Source organism: Leptodactylus fuscus, chromosome 4 (assembly GCF_031893055.1).
Source record: "Leptodactylus fuscus isolate aLepFus1 chromosome 4, aLepFus1.hap2, whole genome shotgun sequence".
Taxonomy (NCBI): Eukaryota; Metazoa; Chordata; class Amphibia; order Anura; family Leptodactylidae; genus Leptodactylus; species Leptodactylus fuscus.
The window spans coordinates 30700900-30717124 of record NC_134268.1 but is presented as its reverse complement, the minus strand read 5'-3'; the positions used below and the strand labels follow the sequence as shown (position 1 = coordinate 30717124).

At 43.5% G+C, this 16225-nt stretch overlaps 1 protein-coding gene across 1 annotated transcript; it reads left to right on the top strand.

The window, feature by feature from the left end:
* Nucleotides 1-134: 134 nt before the first annotated feature.
* Nucleotides 135-15852, top strand: DCAF13 (DDB1 and CUL4 associated factor 13). Its single transcript, XM_075270270.1, has 11 exons — nucleotides 135-262; nucleotides 2334-2533; nucleotides 2722-2829; nucleotides 2932-3021; nucleotides 4431-4586; nucleotides 5304-5381; nucleotides 6797-6879; nucleotides 7296-7460; nucleotides 8840-8975; nucleotides 13996-14159; nucleotides 15379-15852. Exons 1-11 carry the CDS (start codon nucleotides 193-195, stop codon nucleotides 15464-15466), a joined length of 1338 nt encoding a protein of 445 aa, XP_075126371.1. The 5' UTR covers nucleotides 135-192; the 3' UTR covers nucleotides 15467-15852.
* The last annotated feature ends 373 nt before the right edge of the window (nucleotides 15853-16225 follow it).

Sequence of the window (16225 nt, the reverse complement as noted above, 5' to 3'; positions counted from 1 at the left end):
ATTCCTCCTCCAGCGTGACGAACTAACTATTGCCCATAACAAAAATGGCGCCGCGACGCTCGTAATAAGGGCTGTCCGGAGTAAAGATGGCGCCCTGGCGTGTGACGTAGAATTAGTGCGCCGCGGCTCTCTCACTTCCGTTCCTCGTGGTGTAAGGAAAAAAATAGACGGGAGCTGTGCAAAGTTGTCGGTATGAAGGTGAAGGTGCTGTGCAGGAATCCCGATGACTACGTGCGGGAGACCAAGAAGGATCTGCCCAAAGGTGAGGGGGGTTGTCAGAGGGCGAGGAGGCGTGCAGACGATATTGGTTTTCAAACGATGCTTGGACGATTTCTATCTATCTATCTATCTATCTATCTATCTATCAATGGCCAGCTTAGAGCCCATAGTGTGTCCTGCTACTAAATACACTGTGAAATGATGGACAACAGCGGTACATGCTATGCCCGGGTGTCCATTATGTGGCTCCATACACACAGCCATAGATCAGATCTGCACTTGCACATACATTTCTATGGGCCTATACACTTCTGCAGTTGTTACTGCTTTGTGCCGGGTTGTAGTGAAAAAACTCCAAATATGCAGCAGCTCCGTATACATGTTTGTAGGTTGGTCCACTCATTTCATTGTACGGGTCGGTGATAACCAATCCGTGCGTCATCCATGCTGTTCTTACTGACCCTTAGGCTTTATGCACATGGCCGCAGTATTATCTGTAGTGTCCAGGCTGCATTTATAAAGGACCTTTATATACCTGCTATATATCTGCTTTCCTGTTCTGTGTCGCAGTGGTGGAGATATTGGCGCCGTTCGTTTTAGCACTGATATCTCCCCACTGTCAGAAGGGCGTTCCCAAATTGTGTTCCAGTGAAACAAGTTATTCCATATCCATGGGAAAGGGGATATCTTGCAGATCAGTGGAGGGTCTGACTGATCAGGAGACCGAGGGACTTTGTACAGACACACACAACTCCCATATACCATCTGTGTTTCCAGCTGGTGATATTTCTGGAAATAATACAGGTAGAAAAGTGATCATAAACGAGCTGAGAATCTTCTCTTCTCTACCCCATAACCACTGCCTGAGATAGAACAGTTTGAACCGTTTCAGGGCTGTAGAATCAGAGTCTGAGACCAGATTAATTTATATTATTAATAATGTATAATTAGATGGATAGTTTGTTACATATTTAGTTTCACTTTACTGACTTTTTAATGAATTAGAGGATCTTTACTGCTTCTCTCTGACCATGGCGGTCTGAGAAGGAGTCTGAGTTGGGCTGTGTGAGAATAGAGAAGTCAGAGTTTGTGGTTTGGCCTTTCTACTCCACAGCCCTGCTTCGTCTTCTCTGTATGACACTACATGTTTCCGCTCCGTGGTATTATGGCACATGGATGACATCTGTGTGCTGCTTGTTCTTCTTCTGCGAGCTGGGCCGCAGAACAGACAAGTATAGGATCTGTGCTGAGTTTTTCCCTGGGCCTGTAACATACAGGCATGTTTATGGGACCCTAGTGACAAATGTCTCCATGTGCTAGCCGTGAAATACTGACAGCCATGTGCATGGAGCTTTTGGCTGCTTTTATGCAAATGAAACGTATTCAGGGATAGAAATAAAGGAATATTGTATACATCCTATAGATTATTAAGTGCCAGAAAAGTTGTTTGCGTCAAAGAGCCCTTATCGGTTTTTCCACTCACTTGTACTCTTTTTGCTTGCAATAGAGAAACAGGGACAGAAAGTGGATTTCAGCTCCGAATTTTCATATAAATTTGTTAATAAAGGATATTACAACACTTATTAACATCACAAATCCTCCCAGGAAGTCAAAGGTTGTTCAGAAACTTTAGGTACATCTTAAGATACATGAAAAACTACTGCAAGCAAATAAGCTTGAGTGTGGCCTAGCAATCTGTATTGTAGTGTACAGGGGACTAGGCTGGATGTCCGTACAGATGTGGAGACCAATATGAGAGCTGGGCGAAGTTACAGTTAACCTGTCAGCTCTTTGTTTGCCCCTAAACCACGATCCTGACCCTGTACGCTAAATCTGATCAAGCCAAATTTTAGAAGTTGTAAGTTGTGATGGTCACACGGGGTTAGGACTGATCACACAAGTGCTTGTGCGTCCATCACTTCCAGGACAGGTTTGTTTAATCCACCATGAAGGTTCCTATTAGATGACAGCCAGCAGAGATCATGAAAGTCTTGAGGAATTGATACATTGTTGGTAATGGCCGCTTTGTGACTGATTGAACACTGTGACAAACAGACGGCGTACCATCAGGATTCTATGGCGACTGTTCTAACGATAAATGATTTCTCTTTCAGTTCCTCGTAACTACGACCCCTCACTTCATCCATTTGAGGTACCACGTGAATATGTCAGAGCCTTAAATGCCACCAAACTGGAACGCGTATTCGCGAAGCCTTTTGTTGCGGCCCTGGAAGGTCATAGAGATGGGATCAACTGTATTGCAAAACATCCCAAGAGCTTGTCCACCGTGCTGTCAGGGGCTTGTGATGGAGAGGTAAGCATCAAAAGGAGCTAGAGGGTCTGTGTACTTTTGCAACCATGGACAAAGGTTGTCTTCATGTCTCATCCCCTTTATAGTAATTTAATGGCAATCCCAGTGGCTTACATTAGTTGTCATTCAACTTTTTTTTTTAGCTTTTAGCGCTTATACAGTAATATTATGTAAAATTATTATTTCCGCAGGTGAAGATCTGGAATCTGAGCACACAGAAATGCACCCGAACTCTACAAGCGCACGAAGGCTTTGTCCGAGGAATGTGCGTCCGATTCTGTGGGACTTCTTTTTTCACGGTACGTCCATGTGATTGTGAGATATTTGACTGGTATATGCAGGATACAGTTAGACTATAACACTTATGTACCCGTTTTTTTTCAATTTCATCTGTGTATTAGGTTGGCGATGATAAGACCGTGAAGCAATGGAAGATGGAAAGTCCAGGATATGGCGAGAAGGAGGAGCCCGTCCATACAGTTCTAGGGAAGGTAAAGTATTCACGCAGTGGATGGGGTGGTCTCTTTATTGACCATTAGAGGATTTTTCCCACTAATGCCATTAGTCTCCCATTCACATAATATGAGATAAATGCCTGATTACGACTGCAAAGACCCCCAGTGATCATGAGGGTGGGGTCTCAGAAAGTGCCCCAAAATGCTAAATGCATGTAAATGGAACAGTGTTGCACATGTTTGTCTACTAATCCTATGGTCCTGGAAGTCACATAGAAGTAAGAGGAGCACTGACCATTCATGTACACCAGCACTCCATTCTCGTGGGGTAATGTGGTGAACTTGCAGGTCCTTGTTCTTGTGATTATTGGGGATCCAACTACTAGGACCTCCATTGATCAGACACTTATTCCCTATCCTGTTGATATTGTGGATAGACCCCTTTTAACGCGAAGACCTTGGATCCACCCCCATATAATACTGTATGTGCACAGTATGAAGTGGTATGTCACGTGTGTACCAGGGATCATTTCCAATTGCTTTGCTGTCCCTATGGTCGAGACTATGGTAAATTTAGGACGGAGGAACATGGATTAGCTTAGATCTATGCAAATAACATAAGACACATAAGTATATAAAGTTTCTATTACATCCATGATTTCCTTCCCAGACAAGACCATACAAACAGGAGAGGATGACAGTTGTTTTTGGTTTTGGGTTTTTTTTTCCTTGGAGAAAGGGGATAGCCAGCTATATATGGTTTTGCATCAACCACTACGCCAAAGCCAACAGCATGTCAAAAACCCAGAACAGGTGCACATCTTTCTTTTATACTTGATCTGTTCTGTGTAGTCTCCACTCCTGGTTTGTGCGTACATACAATGATGCTAAACACTGACATGTGAATACAGCCTAATTCTGACTTGCAAGGAAAGATCTTTTCCACATACTCACTTTAAAGCTGACCATACATAGTAGATGTATATCCACTTCTGATTTTGATTGGTTCAGCCATCTTATTTTTGGTGGGGGGGCTCTTGATGCTCCCGTGATATCTGGGAGGACCAAGTTTGGGCTTTGGTGAGCGCTACATATTACATACCCCTAAAGCCCACAAAGATCTGCCCACCAGACGAAGGACCGCACTCTGTACTGGCTCGGCTTTTGAAAAATCTTCAGCAAGTTATGCTTCTGGGTGCCCTCTGACCTCATCGGGCATGCTCAATGGTGTGTACTGCGCTTGCCAATGATTTTGTGAAAGCTGAGCCGTTTTTGAAAATCGGAATCTCTCTGAATCAGAGCTGCAGACAGCAATAATAAAGACGATTTTCTAAACTGCGTCTCAAGCCCTGCAAGGTACAGTGTGTACCTTTATAGGGTATATTGTGCTGACAGACTCCCTTTCACCTTGTTCAGATCCTAATTTGGAGTTTTTCTCTTTGCAGACCATATTTACAGGGGTGGATCACCACTGGAGGGAGGCGATTTTTGCCACATGTGGACAGCAGGTGGATATCTGGGATGAACAAAGGAACGCTCCGATGCGATCCTACACCTGGGGAGTGGACAGCATCTCAAGCATCAGATTTAATCCCATTGAGGTAACTCCATTCTGCATCTACTTGTAATGTGCAAATTGCATTTTTCTGTGCTGCTATTGAGCCACATTTGGTTGTGTGGGACGAGGCTGCAATACCCTGCACCATCTTTGTTAAAGGGGTTGTCCAAGGATTTCCATTTTACTTACTCTCTCTGGGTAATGCTTCTGATCAAGTGAGCTGGGAACCCGCCTAATACCCGGGGTGTAGCATGAAAAACCCTAGAAGAGGTAAATAAAACTCCTTGAACAAACCCTTTTTTGATTTGCCAAGCTTCTGATGGCAAAAGTCTGCGCTCCAAACCTCTAGGGTAAGACAGATTTATGCTGCTGATGTATTAAACCCTCAGCAGACTGTATATTCTGCAATACCATGTGCTTGTGTTTCAAGACAGATTTTTTTTTTCTATAAGAACTGCACCTAATAATCCCAAAAGCCCATATTAACTATTTACTTTTCTATAGGATTTTGCAGTTATTAATACTTGGGTGAACTATTAGCGCCTGTAGAGCCCGTACTTGAAAATGTGCAGCATTTTTCTTTTTCTTTCTGCACGGAATATGGCTGCAGCATGCGGAGGAGATTTGTAAACCCTCATCCTCTTGCTTGGTACTGTAATGCATTGCAGACTTCACCTATACAGATGCACAAGTTCAGCTGTAGAACAGTGTGCACTTTATTATCCTAGGTGTAATATTTCATGACTTCTCTGTTTTCCAGACACACGTTCTAGGAAGCTGCGCTGCTGACAGAAGTATTGTTCTCTATGACATACGGAAGCCAACACCACTAAAAAAGGCAAGTCGCTCAATGACCACTTCCATTGTGTGTATACGGGACCATATATCCGTGTTCTACCTCAGTCCTCCTTTACAGATGTCCCTCTTTGTGGTGCAGCAAGGGACTTAAAGGGAGTCTCACCTGAACTCAGTATATCAACCTAGCTCTGCAGATAGATATACAGGGTGCTGGTGACCCTAATCTATCAACATAACTCTGCAGATATAGGCTAGTGTCACCTGAGTCACCTTGTGATTCAGTGCATCCGTTTGTTTTTTTTTGTTTTTTTTTATATTGTTAGGCCAGGGCCCCACAGGCTGGAAACGCGGTAAAAAACCCATGCAAATCCTATGTCCACTTTGCATTTCAAACCACAGCACAGACATGCTGCGATTTTCCAAATCTGGTGCGGTTTTGGAAATCGCAGCATGTCAATTATATCTACGGAAACTCTGGCAGCTTTCCTGTAGATATAATGGTAACAGAAAGTCTGCGGAGGAAAACTCTGTGAACTTTCTTTTCAATGTGCTGCAGGAAGAACTGCGATGCGTTCCCGCCTCTCTTTAGCGCTGTGTATCGTCCCGTGGGGCCTTAGCCTCACAGATTTTTCTACGCTTGAGACAAGGCTAAAAGTGAATTTAATAGAAGCGAGACTAAGGGTCCATTCACACGGAGGAAAATGGTGAGGAATTTGGTGTGGAATTTTGCATGCTGTAAAAAAAAAAAAGCCTCCCTTTGATTTCAATGGGTTCTGCTAACTTTTTTTTCCCACTAGTGTAAAGGCAAAATGGCTCAAAAAAACTACAGCAAAATCTTCAGCAAAAAGGGTGCCTTTCTGCCCCGTAGGTCCTCATAGAAATATGACTGCTCTTGGGTGGGCCACAATCTTGGAGGGCATTAAGAATAACCCAATTCCCTTGTACATATTCTTTGACATTTGTTATTAACCACGATCATGAGTTCCACTAATTAATATCCTTTTTTGTGTTGTGGCATTCCTCTATTGTTCCTCCTGAAAATGTAACTTAGTGACTGGGCATCACCATTCCCTTTGTGTGATACCTCCTTTGGAAACCAGGGGGCCACATTCATCTACAGTAGTTGGAAAGATGACCGCATTCCTTCATGCAACATTATCTGCAACGTTTAGGACTTTTTTGGTTTTTGATTTTTTTTTTTTTTTTTAAAAAACAACTATTTGGAAGGGCTGTCCCAAAGAAATCTACCAGTATATTCCCATGGGCTCTCTGAGTGAACACAGGACACTCTGGTATAATGCATTCTCACAATGCAGAGATGTATGACCGGATGCTCCAGAATTTTTTTTCATGGGGCAAACAATTGTTTCCTAAAACCAGAGAGCTGACGGGTCCCCTCGTGTTCTCCCCTTGTGTTACTTGTGCAATAATCCATTCTTTTCTTTTATACGACAGCTTATCCTAGAAATGAGGACAAACGTTATTTGCTGGAACCCTATGGAGGCCTTTATATTCACAGCAGCCAATGAGAACTACAAGTAAGTGGAAGGTTTGGGGTTACAGGGTTTGCTACGGTTTTCATGGGGTGTTTTTTTGGTCAAAACTTTGCAATAACATGTCATTTTAGTGAAATAGTAAATGGTGTTATTGCTTGTAAAATACCTGACCCTTCCAAAAGACTTCAGTGAAGTTGGGGAAAAAAGCGTAAACTCTGCGACACCACATCAAAATAAAATGATTTTATAAATTTAATTTTTTTTATATTATATTATTGTATAATTTATAGATTTACTTTCATAGCAGTTCAGTCACTAGATTTTTGTATTACGGTGTATTACTGTATTTCCCCTTGCTTAGAATGGCATGTATAGTCTCCTGCTATTCCCTGGGGGCTTCAGAAGCCGGATCTGATCACCTAGCCGGATACATTTTACATGTTTCTTGTCCCGTGCAGTCTATACACATACGACATGCGAAAAATGGAGGTTCCTATAAAAGTACACAAGGACCATGTGTCCGCCGTCTTGGATGTTGACTACTCTCCAACCGGAAAAGAATTTGTTACTGCCAGCTTTGATAAATCAATCCGCATCTTCCCCGTTGAAAGTGGACACAGCAGGTGAGAGTCCCTGGAAAAGGATACAAGACATTGTTATAAAGGAGTAGTCTAGAATTAGAGAAATATGGTTGCTTTCTTTTAGAAACTCCTGTGCTCAGGTTTGGTTTGCTGTTGAAGTTCAGCTCCAGTATCAGTAAATTGGGCTGAGCTGCAATACTGCATTCTACCATTAAGGGGCAGCCCCCTAGTATCCTGAAGCCAAATAACACTATAAATTTGAATATTAAGCAATTACACATTTCTAAAACATGTGAGCTTTTTCCCAGAACCTCCACTGCACCTGTCCGCATGTGTATGTCACATTGAACTTTGAACAGGCAGTTCATGGACAGGTATGGCTTGGATCATTACAAAGCCAAAATGTGATGTGCAACCAGCCTGGCCTTAACCTTCAGAGCTATGCTATATAGTGGAACAATGTCACTTACTCTGCGGTTGCTGTGCCTGAACCCTACTGCTCACGTATACAGCATATCCATATCCATCATATACATTAGACTTATCTATGGAACTGAGGTCAACAAAGAGTGTCCTTTTGGCCTCCATTAGGCTATTTTATGTGTGTGTATATACATATAGACTAGCCTCTGCCCGTGACTTCATCTGCGTGTTGTTGGCGTCGATCCGCCTATATTCAGTAAATTGCTGCCGTCGATGGTTTGCCTGCTCCAGAGTTTCCGCAGCTCTTAAACTGTCCTGCTGCTGAACTTGTTCCTTGCGCTGTGCCTGTGATTGTTCCGGCATCTCAGCAGCTCGCTGAGACGCCATATAATGAGCGTATTGTTGGCACCGATGATCCCCGTCAGCTCCGCTTGAGGAGAACTCTGTGACTTCTGGTTCCTTCATAGCTCTCGTTGTTTTAGAATTTTGCAACAAATTAAATTTTCTTTTTCACGGCATGTTTAACAGTAGCAAACTGCCAATTTAGATTAAAGGTGTCTTCCCATCCAGTGTGTGAGCACTACCTGCAGATCAGATAATATGCAAATGACTGTACACAATGGACTGAGGGTTAGCAGAGTGTTTACACAGAGAGATAACAGACCTGGAACCAGAGACAAGCTGCTGCAGGAGCAGTGTAATATAGTATATGAACATAAATTCATAACAGTCGTGAAGCCATGTCATTTACCAGGATAAAAAGGAGCCTATGTGTTAATCGAGGTTACAATCTATCTATGTGCCAAATTTCATTCAAATCCGTTCAGCAGTTTATAATAGTAGGAAAGGAATAGGAATAATAGTAGGATAGGATATATATAGATATAGCAGTTATGGCAGTCTTATTGCCTGTCCTGTAGATATATAGTAAGCCACGTGTCGTACATTCATACATAATGCTCTGCAGATCTAACCCTGATCTCTACTTCTGATCACAGGGAAGTATATCACGCAAAGCGGATGCAGCACGTCACCTGTGTCCGGTGGTCTTCCGACAACAAGTACATTCTATGTGGCTCGGACGAAATGAACATCCGTATTTGGAAAGCGAACGCCTCTGAGAAGCTTGGCCTGGTAAGATTGCTGGCATTGTCCAAGAAAGCAATACCTTAATTGCAGCCGCAGAGTCCCTGCAGTGCACCTATGGGCAGATTATACAGCACAGCTCAGTAATAGCAATGTGAATCACACCGCCGCCTGACTCATGCCATACAGCAGCATCACAATCTCAAGTCAGTGACTCACTCAGTCGCACCTTCAATGCTTCTTTTTTTTTTAATTTTTGGTCCTTATTTGATACTGAAATCCCCCAAAAAACCCATTTAAAGGAATCTGCAAGTACAGGTTATTTTTTATAATAAAATGTTCTGCAGTATTCTGAGTTACAGATGGGTCAGCAGTGGTGACCAGGCCACTTTAACCCCTTACTGACCAGCCCACACATACTATTTTATAGGACTTGTCTTACCATAACAATGCAGGACCAGTCCATGGGATCTGTAACCCCCTTTTGATCTCGATAACAGGGTCTCATGTTACCTGTTAGAATGGAGCGGTGGTCACATGTGCTGTCACTCTGTTCAAAGCCTTTTGGGATGACAATGACGCGGTGGTGTAGTCGTTTCCATCAGTCCTGTAGAGATTGAATGGAAGAATAACGCACGGAGATGAGACCAGCAGTGGTGCGCTATTCGTTACAGTTGCAGCGTTGCGTAAATGTGGCTCTCTTTAATGCAGTTAATGCGAGACATTCATCCCAGCTCCAGACCAAATCGTCCTCCCGATGCTGCATTAGTCACTAGCACAGCTGTGAATTCAGCAGTCACAATAAAGCCAGTTAACCCCAATTAAAGGGGATCTCCAGAGACTTTCTCCTCCTCACTTCTGTCCTGTAGTTACCTGTGCTATGGGGACTGGCAGAATATAGCAAAGCCAGGCCTCGTAGCATAGGTAACTAGTGGTGAAACCTGTAGAGAAGGGCTGAGACAGGTCAATCCGGGCCCCAGGTGCTGGCTCAGATCATGTGATTTAAAGGGGTTGTCCAGACTTAAGCTATTTATGACTCAGAATAAGCCATAAATCTGTGGGGGGCCCCCTAACTGATCAACTGTATGGAGCCATTTCCAGAACCCATCCTATACACCAGGGATAGGGAACCTTCGGCTCTCCAGCTGCTGTGAAACTACAACTCCCAACATGCTCCATTCACTTCCATGGGAGTTCCAAGAACTGCAGAGCAAGTATGCATGCTGGGAGTTGTAGTTTTGCAACAGCTGGGGAGTCGTACGTTCCCTACCCCTGCTATACACCATAACGGGCTGATAGCAGAAAGTTCTGTCACTTGTAAAGCAGTAGGCGCCGTCTGATGGATCCTGAGCCTGGTGCTCGCTCCCCACTATTGGGTATTTATGGTGTATCCTGAAAATGGTCCATACATGGCTTAAATGGATAACCCCTTTAAGTGGAATTTAAGGGAGGAACCTTCCATTGATCCGTATCCAGAATAGTATGTCTTTTATGGGAAGGAGCATCACTCGTACCCTCCTCCATTGTATCCCTAAACAACCCCCTTCCTTTACTTTCTCTGAGCCCATTAAGGTGCTAGAAATTGTCCTGCAAATCAGTTTACAAATGTCTGTGCCTAGTTCGACAAACCGCAAGAGCAAGTAAACATCACAACCATGAATAATTTAGTATGTGTTTTTGTGTTATGCAAATACCTACTATCAGAAGTGCTCCAAGTGAATTCATGGGTGCTCTTGGCCACATGGAGGCGCTATCCGGCCTTGCACTGCCGCCGGTGACTTTAGGACTGCTGGAAATAGCACCATTGCTTATTTATTTTTCAGCGTTCAGGTCATTGCTCAACACTTTAACAAGAAAACACAATTAATTGAATCCTAATTTGTTTACCTCCTAGCATGAGTCCAATGCAAATAGCCAAGAGAGTGTTACTTTGTAGCCATTTAATGACTGAGGGCATCCGCAGGGGTCCGGGGAGGGGGTTATTTTCCTCACTTATTGCTCAAAAGAGAACACCACTGTAACAGCAACGGTGACCTCTTTACATTTTCTTTTACGTCACATCGCCCGGGGTGCTGAACTCTATAGAGCTGTTTTTACAGGGGCGCTAGATCTAGAAATGACTGATAAAAGTAAGAGGGATATCATCTTGTCCTCATTGTTTTTCTGTCTGCAGCAAGGGGTTAATCCGCTGCTGATCTGATCCATCTTGGTCTGGAGAGTGAGCTGGGAGGGGCTTGGGGAAATGGGGCGGAGCTTAAAGGGGTTTTCCAGGCTGGTTAAAGATCGGCAAGGGTTCAACGCCCGAGCTAGCAGCTGTCTGAAGCCTCCTCAGTACTTGTTAAGCACATCAGCTATGCTTTGAATCGCAGCCCAGCCCATTCACTTGAGTGGGACTGAACTTCAAACAGGCCATGTTTATCAAACAACTGATCCGCGGGGTCTTAGGTGCTGAACTCCCCCAAGGATCTTCAATTGATGACCCCTCCCAAGGAACCCCTTTAACAATTTTGTCCAGGTGCAGCAGGGTAGGAGAGGGAAGCTGCTGCTCCAGCCAGTTGTCTTGTCTGGTCACATGTAAGGATGATAAGGGGACATGGCTGAGCTCCTGGGGGACACACAGATTTCTTTATATATTTCATAGCACCAAGAGGAAATGGTGGATGAAATGAGGGAAGGCAGGGGATATTTTTTACTTCTTCAGCACATTTTCTTTGTGTAATGTTACTGTAAGTGCATATAAAATGTAGCTGAAATTAATATTCCAATATTAAAATGGCGCAAAACAAGACTTTATACGTGACAACTAGGCACATACATATGTAATGAGAGCTGACCGTGTCAGAGTAGATAAAGCCTCAGTTGTCAATTAATTCAGACATTTCCAGGAAGAGTAACAGAGGTACGAGTCAATGCAGTTCTTAGAAAAGAGACCATGGACATTTATGTACAATTGTTTCTGTGACTTCCATTACAGTGAAGTGGCCGTGCAGATATGTCACCTCTCTATTCATTGTCCGCCTAGTTGGAGCAGCGATGGCCCCCTTATCGTGTAGTCCGGGATCGGGGGTTTTATGAATGTGCTGGAAATGCGAGAGAAAAATAGTGTATTGGCCCTTATAAGTTAGAGGATTCCAGTAGAGGGCAGTATGTGACTGACAACAGTCAGCCTGTTCTCTGTGGTCAGACACGACCCCTGTCCAGTCAGTTTTCCAGGGGACAGTCCGCACCCTAAGATGTTGTCTTCTGCTATGGGACAAACATAGTCATCACTCCAATAAAGCAGTTGTCAGATACACACGTTAGGGCGTATGGGGATAACACGGGTCCCCCCAATTCTGGTCCACTCAAGCTGTCACTAGAATGGGTTGCCGAACTCCCCATTGTGGAGGAGATTGAATAAAATGGTCCCTTATGTTCCAGTCAATGTCTATGGGACTGACAAATGGCTGCTGTACTTCGCCACCTATGTCGGTCCTGTAGACTTTGTGAGGACCACAAGCAGCAGGCCCACCACTTTATTCACAATCCTTCTGATTTGGGGCTCAGGATCCCATTCTAGTGATGGGTGGTGGTCCCAATGATGGACCCCTAAGCAATCCTACATTTATCGGCTATCCTGTGGGTAGGTGATAACCCCTTTAAGTAACCTATTGAGGTCCTTTAGAAGTAAGACTTATTAAAGGGAATGCATATTAGCCCAAATTTTTTCTTTTAAGTGAGCTGTGCCTAGAATGTGGCTAAAAGTGTGGGGCAGGATGGCTCATCTCTCTTGCGACTCACTCACCACCCTTTTATCCAGTGGGTAGAGTGGGGCAGGACTCTAGGCGGATCGGGGCAGCCCCAATCCAGTAGACTGACTAGCTAATTCCAAAAAACTAGACCCCAGATTCTGACTTGATTTGCATTCAGGTCCTGCAAAGTGATTCTTGTGTGTCTTGCACCCGTTGGGGACTGAATTAAGACTGGCGTAAGAAACGTCAGTCTTAATAAATCTCCCTCCGTTGTTGCTTTGTACTTGGTATCCTTTCCTTCCTCTTAGGTGTGACCCCCTCGGTGCCGGATCCATCACAAAAGATCACAATGGAGTCTGCTAGGGTTCCATTGTGGCCTCTTACAGTCAGTAGTGTGAACACTGCCCTATTCTTTTGAAGCCCTGATTGCAGAGGTTTTAGTCTCTGATGTGCTTTTAGTTTACGTTTTCCAGGAACGCACAAGCTTGTGCTGAATTGGTTAAATCCGCCTGCTTCCTGCGTGCGGCGGTAATGAACTGCGCACACACAGGTTTTGGTCTACTAAACTGTTTAGTTTGTACCAAATCAGCAACATCACTTTACTGTTCTCCAATTAAATTAAGGAAAATCATTGCTTTTAATTAGAATAAAAGCCTCAACCGGAGACTGCTGACAACCATGGAAAAATAATCCCGGGCCTGTTCAGACTGGGTCAGAGAAATGACCATCACCAATGCATGGCAAGGGGCTAAAGATGTTACTGCCCTCCCCTCCCCCAATAAGTATATTTTTGGATTTTGTTCTTTTCTCTATTTATAACAAATGGAGATACCTACAGTATAGGAGCATAAAAAGTAGTCCAAGCTCAGGCTGAACTGCTGCAATGCTAAAAAGGTCCGATGTACCCGCCATCTTGTTCTTATCATACAACAGACTTTGATTCCTTATACACTCTCCGTATACTTCATATGTTTCTTGAACTCCCCTAAGGAAACAAATATTAAGGATTTGCAAACTCTGCTACAAAAGCCCATGTCAATTTTTGGGATGCCCAATTCTGTGTGTTTTTGTACAATTTTCTTGCAAAACATAAGTCAGCAGGTTAAAGAGGTTGTCCAGGCTAAAAAGAAAAAAAAACAAAAAAACCCTTTAATAGAGCAGGAGGAGCGTATTATCCCTGCTATTCCAGCACTTAGGAGTCCAGGGGGCGGTGCTACTTGGTAATTTGCAGGTTTCTTTGCATGCACCCTGTGAGGAAGTTAGCTCAGTAACTTCAGCTAATAGTTTGCAGTCGAAGTATTATCGGTGCCCCTTGTAATACTTGTATTCTCCTTCAGTTGTCCCCACGAGAGAAGGCTGCACGAGACTATAACGAGAAGCTAAAGGAGAAATTCCAGCATCATCCACAGGTCAAGCGAATCGCTCGACACAGACACCTGCCCAAATCCATCTTTAGCCAGATAAAGGAGCAGCGCATCATGAGGGAAGCTCGTCGCAAGAAGTACGTACTCTATATATGTGATGCTATATACTGTAAGAGAAGTGCGGGCCATTGCACGGGGTGTCCTCGGTCTGTGGTCCTTATCAGGCTACATCAGCGACTAATACACTTAAAGGGATCCTACCATTCAAACACATTTTTTTCTCATTAACACGTCGGAATAACCTTAAGAAAGGCTATTCTCCTACCTTTTGTTGTCTTCTCCGCACCGCCGTTCGCTTGAAATCCCGGTTTTTGTCGGTATGCAAATGAATTCTCACACAGCACTGGGGGCGGGCGCCAGCGCTCAAACAGCACTGGGGGGCGTCCCCAATGCTGCGAGAGAACTCTTTCCAGCGCCGCCTCCATCATCTTCAGCAACGTCCTCTTCACGCGTCGTCTTCTGGTGCAGGCTTCAGACTTCTAGGGCAAAGCATTGCCCGAGGCCTAGAAGTCTGAAGCCTGTGCCGGAAAAAGACGTGTGAAGAGGACGTTGCTGAAGAAGATGGAGACGGCGCTGGAGAGAGTTCTCTCGCAGCATTGGGGACGCCCCCCAGTGCTGTGAGAGAATTCATTTGCATACCGACAAAAAGCGGGATATCAAGCGAATGGCAGCGTGGAGAAGACAACGAAAGGTAGGAGGAGAATAGTCTTTCTTAAGGCTATTGCTACATGTTAATGAGAAAAAAGTGTGTTTGAATGGTAGGATCCCTTTAAAGGGATATGCTATAAATGAAGGGCAGCCCAACAGAGCACTACCATCCTAGGTGGATAATATTATACCACCATGGTTCATTCTGTGCCCTTATGTATGTGTAAGGTCGGTGTAAATCCTGGGGGACAGTAGTTTATGGATGTTTGCATGGTATTTAGTGTTAGAATTTCTGCTTACCAAGATCTGTTGGAGACTGTCAAAGGCTGTAGCCACCTTTCTAAGCTTTGTAGTCCTCCAAAATTGCACCAAAATTTACACTAAGATTCTGTTCACCTATGCATTATGATTCCCATTAAAACCTGTAACCCACAATGCAATCTCAGATAAGTCCCATAAGAGACACCAGCAGGGCTCACTGAATTACCGGTATACTGGGCTCCGTCAGTGTCCCAAGGTTTGTTAGATATTATAGTGCCGCATACAGTTGTGGGGCTGCCTAATATTTTATCCTTTTCCTATGAAGCTATATTTAAGATAAAACTCGTGTATTCTTTTTTTCTAACCTTTCTTTTTCTTTGTCTTCAGGGAGCTGAATCGGCGCAAGCACAGCAAGGCGGGCGCAGTACCCCATGTATCGGAGAAGAAGAAGCATGTTGTGGCAGTGGTGGAGTAAAATCTACCGCATTGATGGTTTGTACTGCCCTCCTCCTCAGTTTAGCTGTACGCCCTGTTCTAGACTTCGGCACCTTTGTGTATATATACCTGGATGGGATTAGCAGGAAGCGTCCAAAGAATTCCCGCAGACATCAAAGATCCACCTATGAAAAACCAGAAACTTCGTACAGCTCTGTACACTATGGAAAACAAACATTAGGATCCAGCTATGGTTCTATTTTACAGAGAACAGGATTTTTCTACATTGCAATCTGAATAATATATGAACATTGCCTAATCTAAAATTCTAGACATATAAGAAGTTTCTAAACTTTATATTCACGGACTATGACTTTCTTATTTAAATGGGTTTTTTGTTTGTTTTTTGGTACCCGCTTAATCTTTTTGGAAGCAACATCTCCAAATAAAATGGATATCTGAATTATTATTATCATCTGTCTTGTTTATTTTTGCTAAAATATTAGTTTATATATTATCCAGTTATCTTAAAGGGGATGTATAGTTAGAATAACCCAATGTTTGTAGTTAAAATATTATATATATATATATATATATATATATATATATATTAGTAATTTTCCGTGTCATAATAAGAAATAATTAATAGGCATCCTGCAATTTCATTGTGGCCTCTGAGCCTCATAATAGGCCGACGCTTCCTGTTCTGTAGAGATGACTTTGACTTCTCCTCAGTCTTCTCATTATCGGCACAGGCGCGATTGCAGCTAGCATTGATATATAGATAATATAGGATTCA

Coding starts and splice junctions, on each gene's coding strand:
- DCAF13 (XM_075270270.1), top strand. CDS start 193: ATGAAGGTGAAGGTGCTGTGCAGGAATCCCGATGACTACGTGCGGGAG. Junction 2,830..2,931: donor GTGGGACTTCTTTTTTCACG/GTACGTCCATGT, acceptor TCTGTGTATTAG/GTTGGCGATGATAAGACCGT. Junction 4,587..5,303: donor TCAGATTTAATCCCATTGAG/GTAACTCCATTC, acceptor TCTGTTTTCCAG/ACACACGTTCTAGGAAGCTG.